Below are 19,880 nucleotides of genomic sequence, written 5' to 3' on the forward strand. Positions count from 1 at the left end.
AAAGTTTCTGTAAAAATGATTTGTTTCCTGATTAATATTTCTACTGAGCTGTGGGTTGATGCTGCAGACATGAAGAGTGATCATGAGCGTGTTGTGCAACCATTCAGTTTAGTCAACCTTAACAGAGAGAAAAAGGCAGATACTATATGAGGATTCCCCCTCTGCACTTTTCAATATATTTTATGGGTATTTAAACTTCCCAGAGGTGTAATATTTAAGCACTTTAAACACATACAGTTCAGAGAGAATACAAACACACACACACACACACACACACACACACACACACACACACACACACACACACACACACACACACACACACACACACACACACACACACACACACATATATATATATAAGATCTATACATTCTCTAAATTATACTCATGATTTATCCATGAAGAATTTGTTTTGATCTTAAAAAAAGTATCTCTTGAGAAATAAGAGGGGTTTGATGATGTCAGCTGAAAAGGAAAATCGTTTCAGAAATGAACAAAATGTATATAATTTGCACTGATTAATTGCTTTGAACCAGCAGTTTTAACAGCCGTTTTAATGTGTGCAATTCAGTAAAATTTCATATGTTGTGATTCATATAAAAATGTATGATTTGTAGACTGTAAAAAAATTATTTTCATGATTTTATCACATCTTTTTAATCTTTTTTTTCAAATCAACTTAGATCATTAATGTGGCTCAGATAACATAATATTTCAGTTTCTATTTATTAAACCAATCTCCTTTATTGTATTAACTAATTTTTCTTAATTTCAATGAACTCAAAATTTTAAGGCAACCAGCTAACTTACTTTTTTTAATTAAGCCAACAATATTTTTTTACAGTGTGAAAAATGTAAGTATTGAGTTCTTGCCTAAAACGTAAACAAAGAGAGAATGGAAAGGTGTAGCGCCAAGTACTAGTCCCAAACACATGAATGAACGAACTTCTTGCGGTGCGTAGATCCCCCCCCCCAAAAAAACACATGGCACTGATGAAGGGTCGAACCCAAAAACGTTTTGGTCACTTTTGCACTTTATTTGTGGCCTTTGGACAGTAAAATCTTGTGAGCTTTTTGGCCAATTTTCATGCGCGGATCTTTTTTCTTATTTTTTAAACGGAGACATACAAATGAGGTTGTACGAATTCATACAAGTATGCACAAAACAATATAGCTACGAATTGAGGTGAGACTGTTGACTGTGATTTTGAAAGTACATTAGGAAAGAAAATAGGGACAATTTGGGTTTCAAGTTAACCCTAAAAAAATTTTATTGTAGCTTTTAAATTTGAATGGTTTGACATTTTACAATACACGGCCCATGTCAGAAAACATTAGAAAATGGTGTGAATGGAGACAACAGGATTGTGAATATGAATTTGATCATTCGTGTATAATCCAGATATCTGAAAATGTGAAATAGTCCCCTTCAGGTTGAACTGTTGCCCTCCCTCCTCACTCCTCTCTCCACCCTCCTCCCTCCTCCCTCCAGCCCCCCACCCGCTTCTCTTCGTCTCATTGTTTTTCTTGTGGGCTAGTCTTCCTGTGCACCTGTGAATCAAGCTTCCTGTGTCTTTCTCTCAGTGCTCACACTGTCCCCTAAAACCACTCTGCTCGCGACTGCTATCGCTCAAGCGTAACTAAAAGCCAACTAGTAGTGTAAAAACACAGACAGCAGCACTACAGTTCATATCAACACACAACTGTACAAATATGGTTTTGCATGGGGCGCCAAGTGTGACCTGCATAATTTTATGGACGAAAATTAATTTGTGACACGAAATGCTGTATTTCATGACAAAATGCTACGCTTTAATACATTTTACACACAGAAATACAAACGCCAGTCACATTTTCTCAACTGAAATAATAAAGTTGGGTTATGAAAAAATGCATTTTGTGATCCCCTTTTGTGGATAACATAAATATCACATTTACAGAATGAAAATTTTGTGCTACTGTACATTCACCATTATGTCCACAAAATTAATTCATTTCATACACAAAATCAGTTCATGGTTTACAATTTCATGCATAAAATTATGTGAAAACTTATGTTGCATTCGAATTTTGCAACTGGTTTTTGTCTTTGAACGTACAGCATGTATTGAAGTGTAACTGCATTTTTTAATACAGCATTTTGTGTCAGGAACTGAATATTGTCCATGAAATTAAGCAGGTGACACTTGTATGGTGCTATAAACATTGCCCTATGTGTTTGAGCACCCCGACCATAGCAACACTGACTCAGCCAATAGCATGAGTTTGGGGGCGGGGCCATCTGCTGGGCTGACCAATGAAAGTGTTTGGGAAACTGGTTTGAAAACAGCTGTTATTTTTGCAATTCTTTTTGGTTCCACTGATGGATTAGAAATTATGGAAGCTTTGTTTTCACCCCGGAATGAAAAATAAAAAAGGTAATTGCAACTTTTTTTCGTCACAATTCAATCAGTATCAACACCCACTCGCTATTGCATGTTAGTAAGTGTTTTGAAAACATTATCTGTATAAAACTGTCACTTACAGACAAAGCATTATGAAAACAATTACAGTTTGTGATGCAGCTGCTGTCAGATCCAATACAGTTCCTCTTTCAAAAGTTTCACCCCATTACACTGTGCCACATTTACAAAACTATCTGCAGTCAAATGCTCCGAACAAACATATAATCCTCCGACGCGAACCATGACACAATTAAAAATAAACCATCAACTTGTTCCTGACGCTGGTCTCTTTATGAAGTCAAGCTCTTTAAGCAAAACAAGCTGCTGCATCGGCATTTATGCATATATTTGTACATATGAATGAACATATGACAAAATGAGATTGAAGTGGAGTGACCTGTAGTGACATTTCCCCCCTGAAATCAACCGCACACATTAACATATAGCTGATGAAAACAATGCCCATGGAAATAAATGAACGCGTCATTAGTGTAGCAGCTAAACCTGGTAACCCTGTTGAAAGCACAAATGAAAAAATAACATTTCTGTCATAATTTCTTGAAGTTAAACCAAACTTTTATTGCGACGGTTTGTCGTGAAGATCTTTCAGTTTTAGTTTCAGTTTCAGTGTGTATTTGACAGTAGTTTTCCTCAAATGAAGCTTGTGAAGTGACTCTCAAAGCAGCTCTGGGGATAAAGTTCGTGTGTTATTATCCTCATATAAGGAGATGGCAGATGCTGAAAACACTGAGAGATTCACATGTGTGTGAGTTTGTGTATCAGATGAAACCGCGCTGTTCAGAGACAGAGACACGCAGAAATCACTTATAAGCTGTTACCCACTGCGCAATGTGACGTCGGAGGGACATCTTTTCTATGTAATTTTTGGACGTCCAATTTCGGTCCACTGTAGGGGTTGTTTTGTAACGCCAGACGACGTCTTTTGTCGACGTCTAACGCACGTCTAATGTTGACGTCCGTGGGACCTCCGTGTAAGGGCTATTTATAGTCCAAATGTGGTCGTTTGTGGACGTCTTTTCAACATCAAATTTAGACTAATTTTAGACATCTTTATACAACTTCTATAACTGTAGTCCCATGTTTCAAAAGGGTGGAGGACATGTTTTCTGTACCATGTATTTACATTTATGCATTTGGCAGACGCTTTTATCCAAAGTGACTTACATTGCATTACACATTTACATTCCTATCAGATCTTGCTTTCCCTGGGAATCAAACCCATGATCTTGGTGTTGTAAGCGCCAACGCTCTACTGTTTGAGCTACAGCATTACACCTTTGTTTGCGTCTCCAATTATCACCTGGGGCCGGTTTCACAAAGATAGACTTTGGCTATGGCTTAGATATATAGTAGATAGTCAGACTTCAGATAGACATCTAAATCAGACCGTTGCACAAAGCACTTAAGACTCTGACTATCTTAAGTAGGACTACACTGCAATGCATTCTGGGTAAATTAAGACACTTTTCAAAACAAAAAACATGGCGGATTGAGTAAGCACATTCAACCACTCAGTGCAGTTTACCCCAGCGGAAAATATGTGTTTGTTGGAGGAGTATAACAGTTACAAGGACATTTTACTTGAGAAATGTAGCGGAGAATGTAGTAACAAGAAGAAATGTTTAAATTATGAGCTATTTTCCCTTTTCTTTTAGCTGTTTGTAATGTAACTGATTGTTACTGGTGGTTGCCAAGGTAACATAGAGTCTTTTAGACCTAAGTTAGCCTGGGGGGAAGGTGTCTCATTTTTTGTCTAAATTAAGTCAGTCTTTATTTTTGTGAAACAGTCAAACTTGCATTAAGACTAGTCTATGAGCACATTTTAGACTTGACCAACACTATAGACCGGTCTAAAATAGCTTTGTGAAACCGGCCCCCGTATTCATATGTATTAATCATGTTGATAACAACAATGTTGATAACAACAATGTTGATATTTGTAAATAAAAAAATATTACATTAATCATGTAAATTTCCTGCACCTGTCATAGACGTCCAAATGACGTCCAAAAAAATGACCCAGTTCAAAGTTCAAAGGTGAAATGTTGACCGTCAAAATGACATCCAAGTTGGGTCATGGTTGGACATCCAAATAGTGGACCTAGTTTGGACGTTGAATAAATGTCCAGAATTGGTCATAGACCGTTGGACCCAATATAGATATGATCTGCACGTCTATCCGACGTCCAATGTTTATTGTGTCGAGTAATCCATATTGAGTAAAAATCTCCAGAGCTTATCATCGTTATCGGCGTAAATTTGTTCGCAATCTCGATGCAATCTCGTTTATTGCCTAGTCCTAATGCAGATTACTCGACTTTTTAAAATTTAATTTCACCCTTTTTGAATAATAAATTTGCTATCATTCATGTGAATGTGACAACGCGAGAAACGTTTTGCGCAAGAAACATTTTGCAACATTTTTCAACTAAAACAGAAAAACTTTGTATGCATTTTGTCTGTTCATTTACGGCGTTTTGTGAGCCTGAAAACGCAAACTTTCAGTCTATAGGCGCAAAGTGTTTCTTTACAAAGTGACATCGCCAACTACGGGCCTGGCATTGATAATACAGCGTTTTCAGTAGTTTTTCGGAAATACTTTTCCGTGTTTACTACATCGTTGTCGTGTAAACATACAAGAGTGAATGTGTGCACTTTAAAGTAAAATATTATTTGCAAATAGTTTAAATTGATTTCTTCACACATACAGTAAGACCTTTCCTTTTTTTGTATTCCCTTAAATCGCTTTGAATACTTTTCAGTTTGGGCTAAATACCCAGATATCCACTGTCCCTAGAACCGCCCCTGGATTCTCAAGAAGATTTATTCTTATTAGCGAGCTCATAGATAACCATGAGTGTGAAAAAAAAAAAATCAACATTCACCAAAAAAAATTACACCAAGAAGAAGCAAACAATATACAGGAGGATAATAAGAAAAATATCTTTATTTGACTTAAAAAAAAAACATCCAGATTTGAAATCAAATAGACAAAACAACAACAAAAAGACAATAAAAACAATTAAAGCTGGAAACAAGAAAATTTAAAAGGTTTTTCTCTTCACGCCTCTTTCATTCACACAGTTTTGTGGGCAGTTACCTTCTCTCGTGCCACACACACACTCTCTCTCTTTCTCTCACACACACACGCATACACACTGGGGAGAAGCAGATCCTGAATTGATAACATTTGCAGCTTCGATCTTTACTCGAAGGCAGATAACAATCACACACACACACACACACACAACCACAAAACTGTTTCTTAGTATTTAGCATTATATAACTTCTTGTCAGATGCCATTCAGAGAAATAATTACTTTGATTACATTCAAGATATCTATACACCTATACAGTACATTCGGCTTTGCATTTGCATTGCATAAATACTCACATGTTGCCGAGTTAAAAACAATGAGAAAAATAGAGAATTGTGTTAGGAAAGCAGTGTAATACAGACTGGAAAAAGAAAATCTATGCAAATATACAGCAATTTATCAAAAATATTTGACCCACTAACAAACAATTCTTACTATATTTTGAGAGAAAAATAGTTACATTTGTAGTTGTTACTTTTGGTAAACTTCTTTCTGAAATGTCCACAATGAAACATTTAGAAGTCCAGTGGGGTCCAAAAGTCTTGAGTCCACTAAAACCTGCTTCATCTTTTCTAATTTAAAACAACACGTTTCACTACTAAAGCATGACGATTGGAGTGAAAAGTTGAACTTGTCTTATAGCATTTTGTTGTTTCGCTTTCATGACAGCCGACATGAACAAAACCTGATGATCATATTTTGAACATATGAAATCTGACCAAGAATCTCATATTTCCCATGTGTTCTCAGACTTTTGGACCGCACAGTATATTGAGACATAATTTACCAGCAACTTCGATCATCATGAAAATTACAATATGTTCATTGTGTCCGAAGAGCTGTTTAGATGCGCATGGTAGCTTTGGGGATGTGAAAGTGGGTACTTGGTCAGGTAATTGCAATGCGATTTCAAGTCTTCATTACCATGTTAATGATCCTCCATTTGGCTGGCTCCGGGAACATGAGCTCTTTTATGTGACGGTTACTCTTGCAAGTGTTGGATGCTCCTCTGATACTCTTCTACAGGTAAAGCACCTTGACTCTGAAGCTCGTATCCGCGCAAGTAGTGCCCGTTGGTCTGGCCTGCAAAATACAGGAGCTGCCTGGCAAACATGGGCTCCACCTGTGAAACAAGACAAGACATGTTCAACAGATCTCATCAGACACGTTGGTTTGGAGTGACACTCTGTCTACACCAGATGGAAAGAATAGCAGATTTCACACCACAACTATATACTGCATATATACTGTATAGATCTGCTACGGGGGTTATTTCATGTATGTTACATGTGCAAGCATGTCTTACACAATGTCTGTGAATGAGTTGGCAGTAGAAAGTCACCTTTTTTCCATTGGTTTCCTATGGCAGTGAGCGTTCTGCGTTCTGCGTGCTGTTTATGCGCCTCGCGTTTTTGCAGTTGAAAAAAAAGCAGCTAAAAAGCGCCCGACGTCAAGGAGGATAAACTTGTGGTGCTCTCGCGGGTTACCAGGAGCTTAACGACTTCCCGAACCGTGACTACCCCAATGTTAACAGAAAGTAAATAATGTTAATAAAAGGCTGATCTGACGTTTACTTGACTGACAGGACAGCGGTTTCAGCTCGTTCTGTGTGATTGGGCAGTGCTGTGCACCTCGCGTTTTCGGACCTGAAAAATGCGTTCGGTGTGATCGGGGCCTTAGGATAAACAGATTATTATCGTCCGCTGATGTGGACACTAATACAGATATCGTTATAGTTATCTTTATTGTTATCGCTCTTGTTGTGAACTGGCTTTAGTGAGGTAAAGAACTACAATCCCCTGAGTATGGTGAACAGCATAAGAGCTCTTTTGGCCGGTTTGCTTGTCACGACTCTCTGATTGATGGAATTTTCTATACAGCATCATGGCTAATGCAGTTTTCACCACAAATTCTGCTGTTAAACATGATTATATATATATATATATATATATATAAAAAGTTGCACTCTAAAGTTGCACTCTATTGCAGATCTTCCTTCTCATCAAATTGAGACGTCCTGTAAATCTTATACATCATAAAGCAATTTTGTTCTCTACAGTTACCAAGATGATGCTGACATTTCTTTCTAAACATCGCATCTAGGTATTCCTCACTGTTGGTGAATCATGATTATTTCAATCACGACAACTCTCGTAATAGTTTTAGCATGGCAATGTTGATGTATTTGGTCTTGGCAGACTAGATCAGCTGTGCTGTTGATTATTAATAGATACAGAGACACGCTGCTGTGAGCATGTAAGATATGATGTTGCTGCTGCTGCATGAATACACATACATACATCCCGTAGCAGATCTAGGCAGGTGGAGCTGGGGGAGGTGGAGGGGTTCAGAGGAACTGTGATGGAGCGCCGCAGGACCAGCTCACAGCAAACACTGAACCAGTCTATTTAAATGTTGAGCAAGCAATCTCATTGGCTGCAGGATCAGCAGAGGCCAATCTGAGGTAATGATGTGCTTGCAGATTTAATTCAAAGGACCAGCCTGTACCCTCAAGAGTTTCATGACTGAACTAGATATTTATAACACATCTGAATACAGTGTTTGTAGAATATTCATCTACTGTGTTCACACTAATACATCTAAAATCCCAGACCACAACATAGTGTCGGCCCAGATCCAGCCCACATCTAGTACATGTGGATTCCACGTGTTTCAGATGTGGACCGGATCTGGGTAGAGACTATGTTGCTGTCTGTGATGAATCATGGTACATCAAGCTGCGGACTGGCTAGGATTAGTATAGAGGTGGCTGGGTTTACCTGAGCTGTGATCATTTTGCTCTGCCGCTGGGGGTCCGGGAACTCGTCTCCAAAGCACAGCACCACCTGAGAGCGCGGCATGGGGCGGCCGTGGTGAATGAAACCCTGCAATTCTGTATTGAGAAGAACAACAGATCACATCATCAGTAAACAGATAATAAAGTCGAATTTCACATATTTAAGGGTGATTCTCACACAAAAAAGCTCATCCCACTATCAAAAGAAGAGAAAAAAATTAGCATTAAGAACATGAAGCCATTCTGGATCATTGAGATTTGTGTCTTATTTTGCATTTGAAAAAAAAATTATGTCAACATTTCCCCACTAAATTATCAAGACTGAAATGCATGTTTTGACTATTGTAATTATATATCAATGGTAGTTTATTCTCATTATATATTACTATAATACACTGTAAATAAATGATTTTTAGAAGTTTTGTAAATAAAACAAACATTATTGGAGTATTTTCAACAATAAAATACTATTTAAGATTTCACAACTGAATCAATGTGTTACTCGCCATTTCCTTGTAATAATTGTGAAATTTACTAGCAATTTCTGAGTGAAAATTGTTTTTACATAAAAAAGTCAGCGTTCATTTTTGCATAAATAAAAGGCAGTGCAACAACCATGATGCATACATTTTTCATTTAAATAATTTTTCAAATTGCAGTAATGAGATTTGTTTTGTCTTATATTAATCCAGCAATAACAATTGTGATGGGGTGGAATGTGTTTAATATGATTTCGATAATAGTACTGACAGATTAAAAAGATTTCAAATTGATTAAAATTGTAATGCTTAAAATGTAATTTTATATGCCTTACAAAATATGAAGTGGTACAAAAGTGTTTGAAGTTACTGAAGGGTAATTTTAATGCCATTTGACATCTTTACAGTCATTACTCTTCCCATCAAAGATTAAAAAACTCCTGATGAGCAATAATGTGCACACTAGACCCTCATGTTCACATAAACTGATGACTAGTATAAAGCTGAAATGCAAATGAACTTTAGCAGGTGCTGATGGAGTCCGAATGTATGCGTGTGGTGGTCAGGAGCACTCGCTGGAAAATCCCACAGTGTCAAAGCACAGAGTGAAAAGTGTGACATTAGAGACAGACCTAATCGTGACATGTGGCAGAGCACCCGTAGGTTAATGAACACACCGCTCAACTGCCACAAGTTAAATGACAGGCCTTTCCCCTGATATGACAAAAGAATGTGGGCTACACATCAAAACACTTCTTCAGCATATCTACAGATAGGCAAACATCTCTGAAAGGAGGGCCATCCGATAAAGATTATTTATGTTGCACTGTTTCCCACACACTCTTAAAATAAAGGTTCTTTATTGGCATTGATGGTTCCGTGAAGAACCTTTTCACTGAACAAAAGGTTCTTTATACTGGAAAAAGGTTCTTCATATTATTAGAATATTCTCCACACCGTGAAAAGGATCTTAGAGGAACCAAACTCGGTTCTGGAGGTCCTGCAGAGTTTAGCTCCAACTTACTTCAACACACCTGACTGGAAGTTTCTAGTCTGCCTAGCAAGACCTTGATTAGATGGTTCAGGAGTGTTTAAATGGCTCTGAACTCTGCAGGACAGTGGCCCTACTGGAGCACGATTGGACACCCTTGATCTATTGCATTGCTACATTCTTAGAAAAAAGGTTCAAAAGGGGATCTTGACTCAATTTTAGGCCCCGTTTACACTTTTTCCATTTTAACACGACGTTTTAAAATGAAAACGATCCTCGTCCACACTGCAGTTCAGAAAAGATCTCCATCCACACTACATGACCGAAAACGCATGTCACATGAGCATTAATGCACACTGAACGAGTGTAAGCAGTTGCCGATTGCTCTAATAATAGCTAGCCTCTAGAGTCTTGCTCATGTCGGCAGCTGCAGGATTATTAAATGCAGAGTTTAACTGCACAATGGCTGCTAAAAAGGACAACAAAATCAGCAAAGCTTGCAGTTCCGTCTCCATGGTCGTCGAGGCTGGTCTGTTATTGTCGTGATGCGGTAGCGTAATGGTCATATGATAGGGGCTTGACGAATCAGGGAAGGATACACAATGATCCGAATGTGGGCAAGCTTTCGTTTTCATAAGTCTCCATTTTGGTCCGTCTACACTGAAACACAACCCCGGAGTTTTTAAACTAAAACAGGGTCTGCAGCGTTTCCAAAAGTCGAAAACTCTAGTGTGGACGCCAAGCATAACCGTAGCAAAAGTTACGCGTTTTAAAACGGAAATGCACTAGTGCAAACAGGGCCTTAAAGAGCTCTTTATCCCAAAAAGGTTCAATATAACACTATAAAGGTTGTTTCTTTTGTAGTGATGCCAAAGAAGAACCATTTTGGATTCCACAAAGAACCTTTCAGTGTATAGTTCTTAAAATAAACAATTGTTCCCCTAGTGTGTCAACATTTTATTCATTGTGAATCATCCACACAGTAGTGATTCCTTAAATGGTTGCATTAAACTGAATGTGATAGCTTGTGTAAGAATGGTCTTGCAAACGAATTACACAGAAATCCGTTCTGCACGTTGCATAAATTAGATATGCATGGAAGCATGTGCGCCACATCGCACAAACAATCCCACAAATGCTTATCTAACAGCGGATAATTGTGTTCAAAAAGATCTAATCAAGCTGCATCTTAATTAAAGGGACTTTAGTCAAACCGGACTGATTCTTGGACTACACACAAAACCCCACTGGCCTGAGATCTTCAAAATACACCATGAACTCAAGTCAGAACCAAGCACTTCTCTAGTAATGTAGCAGTGAAGAGTGAAATCTCCTCTAACCTGACAGGAACTGCTGCGTGTCCATCAGCTTGCAGGTCTGCTCTTTCTCCAGCTTGTTTGGCTTGTCTGCATACGGTGCCAGTGGACCTTCCCAATACACCCTGCCTTGGCACAGGCGCTTGGCGTACAGCCCGTCCGGCGCCAGCCACAGCAGAACGCCACGCTCCAAGATGTTGGGCAGCTTCTCTGCCCCGCGCCGCTGGGACTGAGGGTATGGGAAGGGAAAGAGCACGGGCTCTGCCCCACCATAGAGCCTTTCCTCTGGGCAAGGAGAAGAAGGGGACGAAGGGGATCCCGGGGACGAGGAGGACGAGATTCGACAACCTTCAGGGCTGCTGGTGGTCACTTCCTTCACAAGTGACTCCCGATAGTACAGCGAGACGTGCAGGCGACAGTCTACGGAGGTGAGAACATAGAATGGTTTAGAGTTTAGTCATGGTGACTGGTTTTACATTTTTTAAGCAAAACTTGCTGCAATGCACAATTTAAGTGTTTTATGTGGTTTCTAGGTGGTTGCTTATTGGCCCAATACACAATACCAACCTTTTTATCATTTAAATCACATATAATCCTATAATAACATCATATAATGCTCCCTGTATGTGTGTGTGTGTGTGTGTGTGTGTGTGTGTGTGTGTGTGTGTGTGTGTGTGTGTGTGTGTGTGTGTGTGTGTGTGTGTGTGTGTGTGTGAGTCATGTTCATTTACCTGAAATGGCCATGGCTTCAGCGGATCTCATACTGGGATCCATTGCCACTGGATGGGTCTCTGTCGGTGAGTAGGTGTAGAAGGAGCCAGATATCTGGTATCCTGGAAAGTGTACCAGCATTAATAACTGAATTTACCACAGCTGACACTAATCAGAGCACCATCAAAAATAATTATACATTGTGATGACAAAAGTGCCTAAAACGTTAATTATGTAAAATATCAAAGCTAACAAAAAGAACCAAAAAAAAACGTTTTGTAAAGTTCCCATTAAGTTATGAAAACGTTATTTCTAAAAGGTCTCTGAATGTCAATTTTTTTTTATGTTTTGGTTATGCAAACGTTAAGCATTCTATTTCATCATTTTGCAAACATTATGGGAACATTACTTTTAAAACATTTAAAACAAAACGTAGACGACAACTTTTATAGAATATTTGCCAAAATTCTAAGAACATTCCCTGTTATCTGGGATGTTTAGCTTTCCACTTTCTCTCATTGTAAGCCTTCAACAATCAGAGTCGGGATGGAGAGCAGACCCAGACCACGACTGAACCCGCTAAACACAGATGAAGACTAGACAAAGGCCTAAACCAGAAACCCAGACCAAGACTTGTCAGTCCAAGGACCAGGCAAACCTTCATTTTAAAATGTAGAGCCTTTTTTTTATGGAGGTTAAGTAGCATTTCAGGACCATGCAGTTCTTGTAAATTCTGTAATGGTGATTACAATGATCAACTTTAGTACAATTATCCCTGAAACAAATAATGATAAAAGCCAGATCTGGACAAAGACTCTACATTTTCAGATTTGATCAAGGCACTGTTTCTGTCATCTCGAGAGTCCTCAAGACCAACACTCCCAATACAAAATGAGTTGCAGACAGTCAGAAGACCGTCTGTGATGCACATTTATTGGTACACCTTGAGTTTGCCATTTTGCAGAGTGAGAAGAGACATTAATAAATAACCTTTAATACAGACACAGTGTATCGTAAATATGGATTTCCTCTTTCTTTTTAAAGTTACAGGAACAAGCGAACAAGAGAGAGCTTCTAGCACCAAGAATAAGTTCACCCAAAAATTCTGTCATTAATTACTCTCCCTCATGTCGTTCCAAACCTGTAAGACTTTCATTCATCTTCAGGACACAAATGAAGACATTTTTGATGAAATCTGAGAGATTTCTGTCCCTCCATTGACAGTTACACAACTACCACTTTGACGCTTCAAAAAGTTAATAAAGAGATCGTAAACGTATGGATTACCATATGAATTGAGCGATTTAGTCCAAATTTTCTGAAGGTCACTTTATATGATGAACAGATTTAATTTAGGCTTTTATTCACATATAAACATTGATCAGCGAACTTAAACAGAAGCTCAACTAACGCGCGGGAACGAACCTAACGGGTTCTTGCGGAAGATCAAACGTGCTGTGTAACACGAGAATGAACCTCACTGGTTCTCACACGTCAAGCAAACATGCTTGAGCTTCCGTTTTCCACAACTGATGTGTAAGTTGAAGAAAATTTTCGGAGAATTTTGGACTAAACCACTTCATTTATATGTATAACTTTCACAATATCTTTATTAACTTTTTGAAGCATCAAAATGGTAGTTGCGTAGACTGTCAACGGAGGGTCAGAGAGCTCTAAGATTTCATCAAAAATATATTAATTTGTGTTCCGAAGATGAACGATAGTCTTATGGGTTTGGAACGACATGAGGGTGAGTGAATGACAGAATTTTCATTTTTGGTGAACGTCAACTCATTTTGTAGTATTGTAGAAGCCGTTACCGTTGTCACAGGGCGATGCATGCCAGGATAAGGAGCGAGTCGAGGGATACGGACACTGGCCGTATGGTAACTCCGCGTGAGGCGTCTGGGCATGAGGCTGATCTGCACTATATTCCCTCCAATCACGCCTCTCCTGGGGGAGCATATATCCTGGGATCTGCAGGAGACAATGGGCAGGTTTTTGAGTCTTTATCACTAGACTACTAGAAAAACAACACGTTCACTAGCATAGGTTTAGTTTTGGATACTGGTACCCAGCATTGGGAAGCCAGTGTGCAGGAATGGCTATTAGAGTTCTTAACGAGATTTACTTGGACAACCAGCTTTACCAGTCATGTTTCATATGGCTATGCTGGTTCACCAGCAATAACCAGTCTGGGCTGCGTTTCCCAAAAGCATCGTAAGCCTAAGTATATCGTAGAATCATTGCCACCAATGGCGTCTCTATGATCAACTCACGATTCTTTTGAGAAACGCAGCCTTGAACCAGCTGGTCTTTTCAGCAGGGTTGATTGTGCACTTTCACTTCAGGGTTATAATAGTAAAACAAAACTAGAGCTAAAACTAAGACCATTAAAAAAACATAACAAAAACTTGGTGCACTAATTTAACTAAAACTACTGATATAAAAATAGACTTATTATAAAAACATAATAATAATAAAAAATAACAAAACTTACAAAAAAATACTAAAATTGTAACTAAAACAATAAAAAAGAGCTAATTTTAAATATTAACATGAAAACAGTATCTCAATGATACTAAAATAACTGTTTCACTTGGAAAAAACAAGTAGATGTAAATGTAGTTGATGTAGATGCAATGCTAATAGGACACTGAATACGATAGGAAATATCTCTTAACATGAGACGTCTGCCATGGATATTAATAATTTGAGAAAAGTGTGACATCATGGCATCTTACCTGAGGCTGTAGAGTTGGATAAGGAGAATGCATGGGATAACTAATAGGAGTCACGTGTGCCGTGTTGTCCTCCATACTACTGGCCTTAGAGCCTAAAATGCAAAAATAACAGCTCTTCATACCCTTCGCAGAGAATAACTGCACAACAATGTTTATCAATCTCAAGCTGCAAAACCTGCACGTTATTTTTTCTTTATCTGTCATTGTGATCTTGAATAAGAATAACTCCCCCCCCCCCCCCCCCCCCCCCCCCGTTCTCTTCTCTGATGATGAGGGCGGGGAAACCTGTCACTCACATGAGACCAGCCAATAGCAAACCACAACCGTCCAATCAATTCCCCACGGACAAAATCAAGCCCTGTCCTACTAATCACAACTTCGATTTCATGTTGAGTTTTATTTTTGATTTGCTCGACCAGAAAGCAAGCATAGATTTCGGAAAGCTGTCAAACAGCCAACCCGATCTCATGAGAAAGCTATTTTATAAGTTAGCGATTTTGTATGAATTTGAACCAATTCGCCAAAATGTAAAATAGTTATGAATCACCACATTCCTGTGTTGGTGTATGTCTCGTTTGAACAGAAGCTTTTCTGGACATTGATCTGTACATTTTAAATGTGTATATCCACTTAAGCATTTACTCAAAGATGCACGTTCTCTTCCAGTTCAAATCTTGCCTGCACTTCACAGGTAGTTCACAAGCTCTAAGAATAGCAACTAGGTGTGAATCTATTTTTTATGTCACCTTTTATGAAATTCTTGTTCTTGCACAAAATACTTGGATATTTCAGGGTCCAACCAGATGTCTTCGTGGTCTTGACCCAACCTCTCAAAAGCACAAGCTTGAGTTATGCAAGGTCTGAGGGGTGATTTTGTTGCTTAGCGCTGTGCACTTGGTAACCGAAGCTCTCTATAAAAAGCTTGAGGGATTTTAGCACATGTAGCGGCTTCCTCTTAGCTTCCTGCTACACATACTGAAGGCAAGAAGCAATATTGAATGTGAATGCAGAGCATCCGTGTGGCAAATTAGCTCTGCTCAAAATTGTGCTTACTTTTCAGAAAGAGCTGGTGAGTTTCAATGCATCAAACCAAGACCAAAAACTGCACCCTTTAAATAGGTGACTTCCTATTACCAAAAAGTGCATTAGAAGGCAACCAATAAATTGGTAATAAAAGACCTCCAATTCTTGAAACACGAGAAAACCAATCATCCAAGTATGGAAATTACCTCTCTTTGCTCCTTCTGGTATTATCCTGTAGACCTTGTAAGGATCAGATATGTCTAACTGGCTTCGCTCCACCAGTTCATCGAAGTCATTACTTTTGTTCAGGGCACAGCGGAGTCTCGTCTTCCATGTTGGAGGGTCTGGTTTGTCCAAGCCTTCCCTGTATTTGCCTTTGAACAGAGCCCAAGCCTACAACAACCATGAAGATAAGATGAGATGAGAAGAAGCCATGAAGAAGGAGAACTTTAATGCTCACTTCTACCAATTATGAACAGATAGGAACCCCGTATATAATGTATATAAGAGACGATGAACGTCAGAATGGATAGTCATTACGATTCTTATTAATGATAATAATATAATAAGGAAATTAATAAAATGCTGTATACTTAGTATATTTGATTGATTGAACTGTCAATGCTGTTGTTTCTAAAAAAAAACACTGTGCCAATCCAGCCATTCAATGGGCTTTTTCAGCTCAGTGCAAAACTAAAGTATCTTCTCTGACTGACATAACATAACTACAGAACATGAAGGTTACACTTTCTTTTAAGCTGACGTACTTACATAAGTACTGAGTAATATTAATAAACTACATGTACTATAGTTATAGTTACTTGTAATTATGCATAATTTACTGTTATTACTATAGCAAGTACATGTAATAATGTGTAACTATGTGACCTTGGATTAAAGTTGGACTGAATGTGATTGTAAAAAAGTAAAATAAAATAAAAACAGCCTAAAATAAAATGTATTACAGACAGTGTCAAAAATGTGCCTTTATGTATTTACTAGTATAATAATGCCTATACATTATAGAGTTGCCCCAGAACGTATGTGGACACTGAAGCCACTTAGAGGTGCATGGATGCATCGCATCAGATAACAAAATATCAAACCATGTGGCTGCAAACAAATGCGTTTTTCTCAGAACAAACGGCACTTTTCTTCATAATTTTTTGCATGTTGACTTTGGATCAGTTGGTGTTTTTAGTGGACGTACGAAGTCAGTTCTTCTCATGTTTACACAAGTGTCCCATCACATTAACTATAGGCATTATCTAATGTTTGCAAACACTTCTCTCTTCATTTTTCAACACTAGATCTATTGTTGTGTATCATTTAGAAGCTAACCTGTCGGTATTGTCTTGCTTGGAAAAAAAGTGAGTTTAAAAGACAACTTGGTTTGATAACTACTCAGACTTGAATAAGGTCTAAAACTGAATAAAGCTGCCTTCAATTTTTAAGTACAATCAACTTGGATGTTTAAGTCATTACAGCTTAAATTTGGCTAAAAATTAGTTGAATCTTGTATAACTTAAGTTGAAAATTACTCATCTTAATTTGATGAGTTAAAGCAATGCAAAACATATGTTGTCATAATATATTTTTTTACAGAGACATCCTCATCATCTTCATCATCAATCACCTTGAAGAGCGCCGCGTCCTCATCGCGATTGTAGTCCTGCTTCCCCGCGTGTTTCCAGGGAATCCTGAAAATACTTTTCTCGTCATTTTCCCAAACCAAGCCGGGATACTCCCCGCTGTCAATCTGATCGATGAGCCACTGTCTAAGTTTGCCATTCCCACAACTGACTGACATGCTGCAGTCCCCATCTAAGTTCATGTCTGTCCGGGAGCAGGTGCACATGCAGTGAGCAGAAGAGTGTTTCAGATGAGTTCATGCATGCATATTCCTTAATAACAAACAAAATAATAACTACTCTAATGCAGGCGTTCAGGTGAAACCACCAGACACTGTTGTAGGCTATAAGCATCTAGAAGTATAAAAAGAATGAAGCTTCATGCAAATCAATAGGCTTCACACATGCATGTATGTATATATATATATAAGAGAATAAGTGTGAAGCATGCATCATAAATAAATACACAGGCTACATGTTTATAATTGTATTTTTAAAATCAAGTCGCATTCAGCTCATTTAGGCTGATCAAGGCTCAACAAGTCTTACCTTAGTGAATGCAGACAGCTTGACTTCACTTTCACAGCCGACACTTCTCAAGTCATGTCAGAGGAAGGTGTTTAAATAATGTAAAGAGCACTAGGTGGAGAGGGGTGGAGCGTTACGTGGAAGCGTGTTTCTCCCTCAGCACCATTAAGAGTTGAAGACTTCAGAGAACACGACCGCAATAAACATCCAACATACGGGAAATCCCTCGTCCGAGACACACACATATACACACACACACGATGGAACAAAAATAATGTCGATAAAATATGCCAGAAAATCTCCCAGCACTCGTCATCAGAATTATCCTGGTGTTTGATGTTTGTTTATGAAGGTTTCTTTGAGGAAATTCACAGTCGTCGCAGTCACGGAACAAGACCTGTTATCTTTGAGAGAGTGTGTGTCCCGTCAAGAGACTAATGGCAAAGTAATTGTGACTTTTCAAAACACTTATTGAAAGACACAGAGTCGTACACTGCACTAGGTCATTTTAAAAACCCCAAATAATAAAAGCAAATCATACGATATGTAGGCTATATGAAGTTCATCAAGCGTTTCATATCAAGTCATTTCAAATCTGCTATCAACGTGTTGCGACTATGCCGCCACCTGCTGTCTGTCCGCGAAACAACAACCGCATGTTACTTCTAAACTCTAGCATATTTAGATATAGTTTTAGCAGGTTCTGGATGATTATGCATCAGCCAATTATAGAAAATAAATAGGAACATTTGCCAATTTAGTTGTTATAGCACAACATTTTAAATATTAAAAAACGGGTAAGATATATGAATGAATGTATCTGGCTTTTTATAAAATACATATTAATATTCATACACACAAACACACTCTTGACACTTTAGTGTGTGTGTGTGTGTGTGTGTGTGTGTGTGTGTGTGTGTGTGTGTGTGTGTGTGTGTGTGTGTGTGTGTGTGTGTGTGTGTGTGTGTGTGTGTGTGTGTGTGTGTGTGTCAATGTAAAATACTAAATCAACTACTCTATTTAAAATGTTATTTTGATAATTTAGCTGATACTAATTGAATAACAGATGACAGACAAGGCAGAATACCAGTAAAAGAGATTCATTTGTAAGGTAAAATTATTCTGTGACATATACAGGCTTATGAATACTTACATATTTAATTGCCCATATTGAAGATATGTCATAATAGAAACACTGAAATCAAATTGAATGATTTCACTCAACATGTAGGTTTTAATGAAAGCAGTGTTTGAAATGTAGGCTACATATAATTCATGGAAATATTAAATAATAATCCCATTAAGATGAGCAAAGTTCATAAAAAAACTCTGAATTTGGTTTGAAAAAGCCTTGTTTGAAAGTTTGAAATAACTTTCATAGGGTCAAAGTTTGAATTGAATTGTTGAAATTGAAGTTTGGGACAGCATTGTTTCTAGCATGAATTACCCAAGCGGCATAATTAAGGGCGTGGTCACTTGAGTGACAGGTGGATTGCCGCTGCTGTCACTACTAGCCATTTGTCTGCTGTCTGTTAGGGTCACGTCACGTCAGCTAATCCGCCTCTCCGCCCACTTTGGGCTTCAAAAATGCTCTTCAGAAACATACGGGTGACATCACTGACACTAATGGCGCTTTTCCACTACACAGTACCAGCTCGCCTCGCCTCGACTCGGCTCTGTTTGGTTTTCCACTGTGTAAAAGTTGTACCTGTACCCGCTTCCAGGTACTTTTTTTCGTACCACCTCCGGCGAGGTTCTAAGCGAGCTGAGGCGATACTAAAATGTGACGTGAAAACACGGCAGTCTGCTGATTGGTCAGAGAGAATCGTCACTATTCACTGCGTCATCATTGCCCGCGCCAGACGGAGTATCCTGAATAAAAAACAGCAAAAACAAAAACAAAACCATCCAAAAACAGCATACACTCGATTTCCTCCATTGTCCTGTGTGTGTGGGTGGGTAGCGGGTCTGTCTCGCGTAAAAGATTAAGTCACGGCAGTTTCCTGCGGCGTCGCTATGACGACCAGGTACTATTGTGGAGGTACTATCTGCAATGGAAAACGGAGCGAAAAGCGAGCCGAGCCGAGTCGAGTT

General features: G+C 38.6%; 1 protein-coding gene across 2 annotated transcripts; it reads right to left on the reverse strand.

The window, feature by feature from the left end:
- Window positions 1-5,395: 5,395 nt before the first annotated feature.
- Window positions 5,396-18,249, reverse strand: irf4a (interferon regulatory factor 4a). Of its 2 annotated transcripts, none has more exons than XM_082172570.1 (9): window positions 17,808-18,249; window positions 17,264-17,531; window positions 15,834-16,020; window positions 14,605-14,696; window positions 13,681-13,837; window positions 11,881-11,982; window positions 11,174-11,569; window positions 8,347-8,459; window positions 5,396-6,689 (listed from the first exon to the last, which is right to left on the reverse strand). In XM_082172570.1, the coding sequence occupies exons 2-9, from the start codon at window positions 17,483-17,485 to the stop codon at window positions 6,549-6,551; spliced, it is 1,410 nt and encodes a 469-aa protein (XP_082028696.1). In that variant the 5' UTR covers window positions 17,486-17,531; window positions 17,808-18,249; the 3' UTR covers window positions 5,396-6,548. The 2 variants fall into 2 exon arrangements, with proteins under 2 accessions (XP_082028696.1, XP_082028697.1); XM_082172571.1 differs by having other exon boundaries at window positions 17,264-17,463; window positions 17,808-18,232.
- Between the last annotated feature and the right edge of the window lie 1,631 nt (window positions 18,250-19,880).

This window comes from Leuciscus leuciscus (genome assembly GCF_965113295.1).
Source record: "Leuciscus leuciscus genome assembly, chromosome: 6".
Taxonomy (NCBI): Eukaryota; Metazoa; Chordata; class Actinopteri; order Cypriniformes; family Leuciscidae; genus Leuciscus; species Leuciscus leuciscus.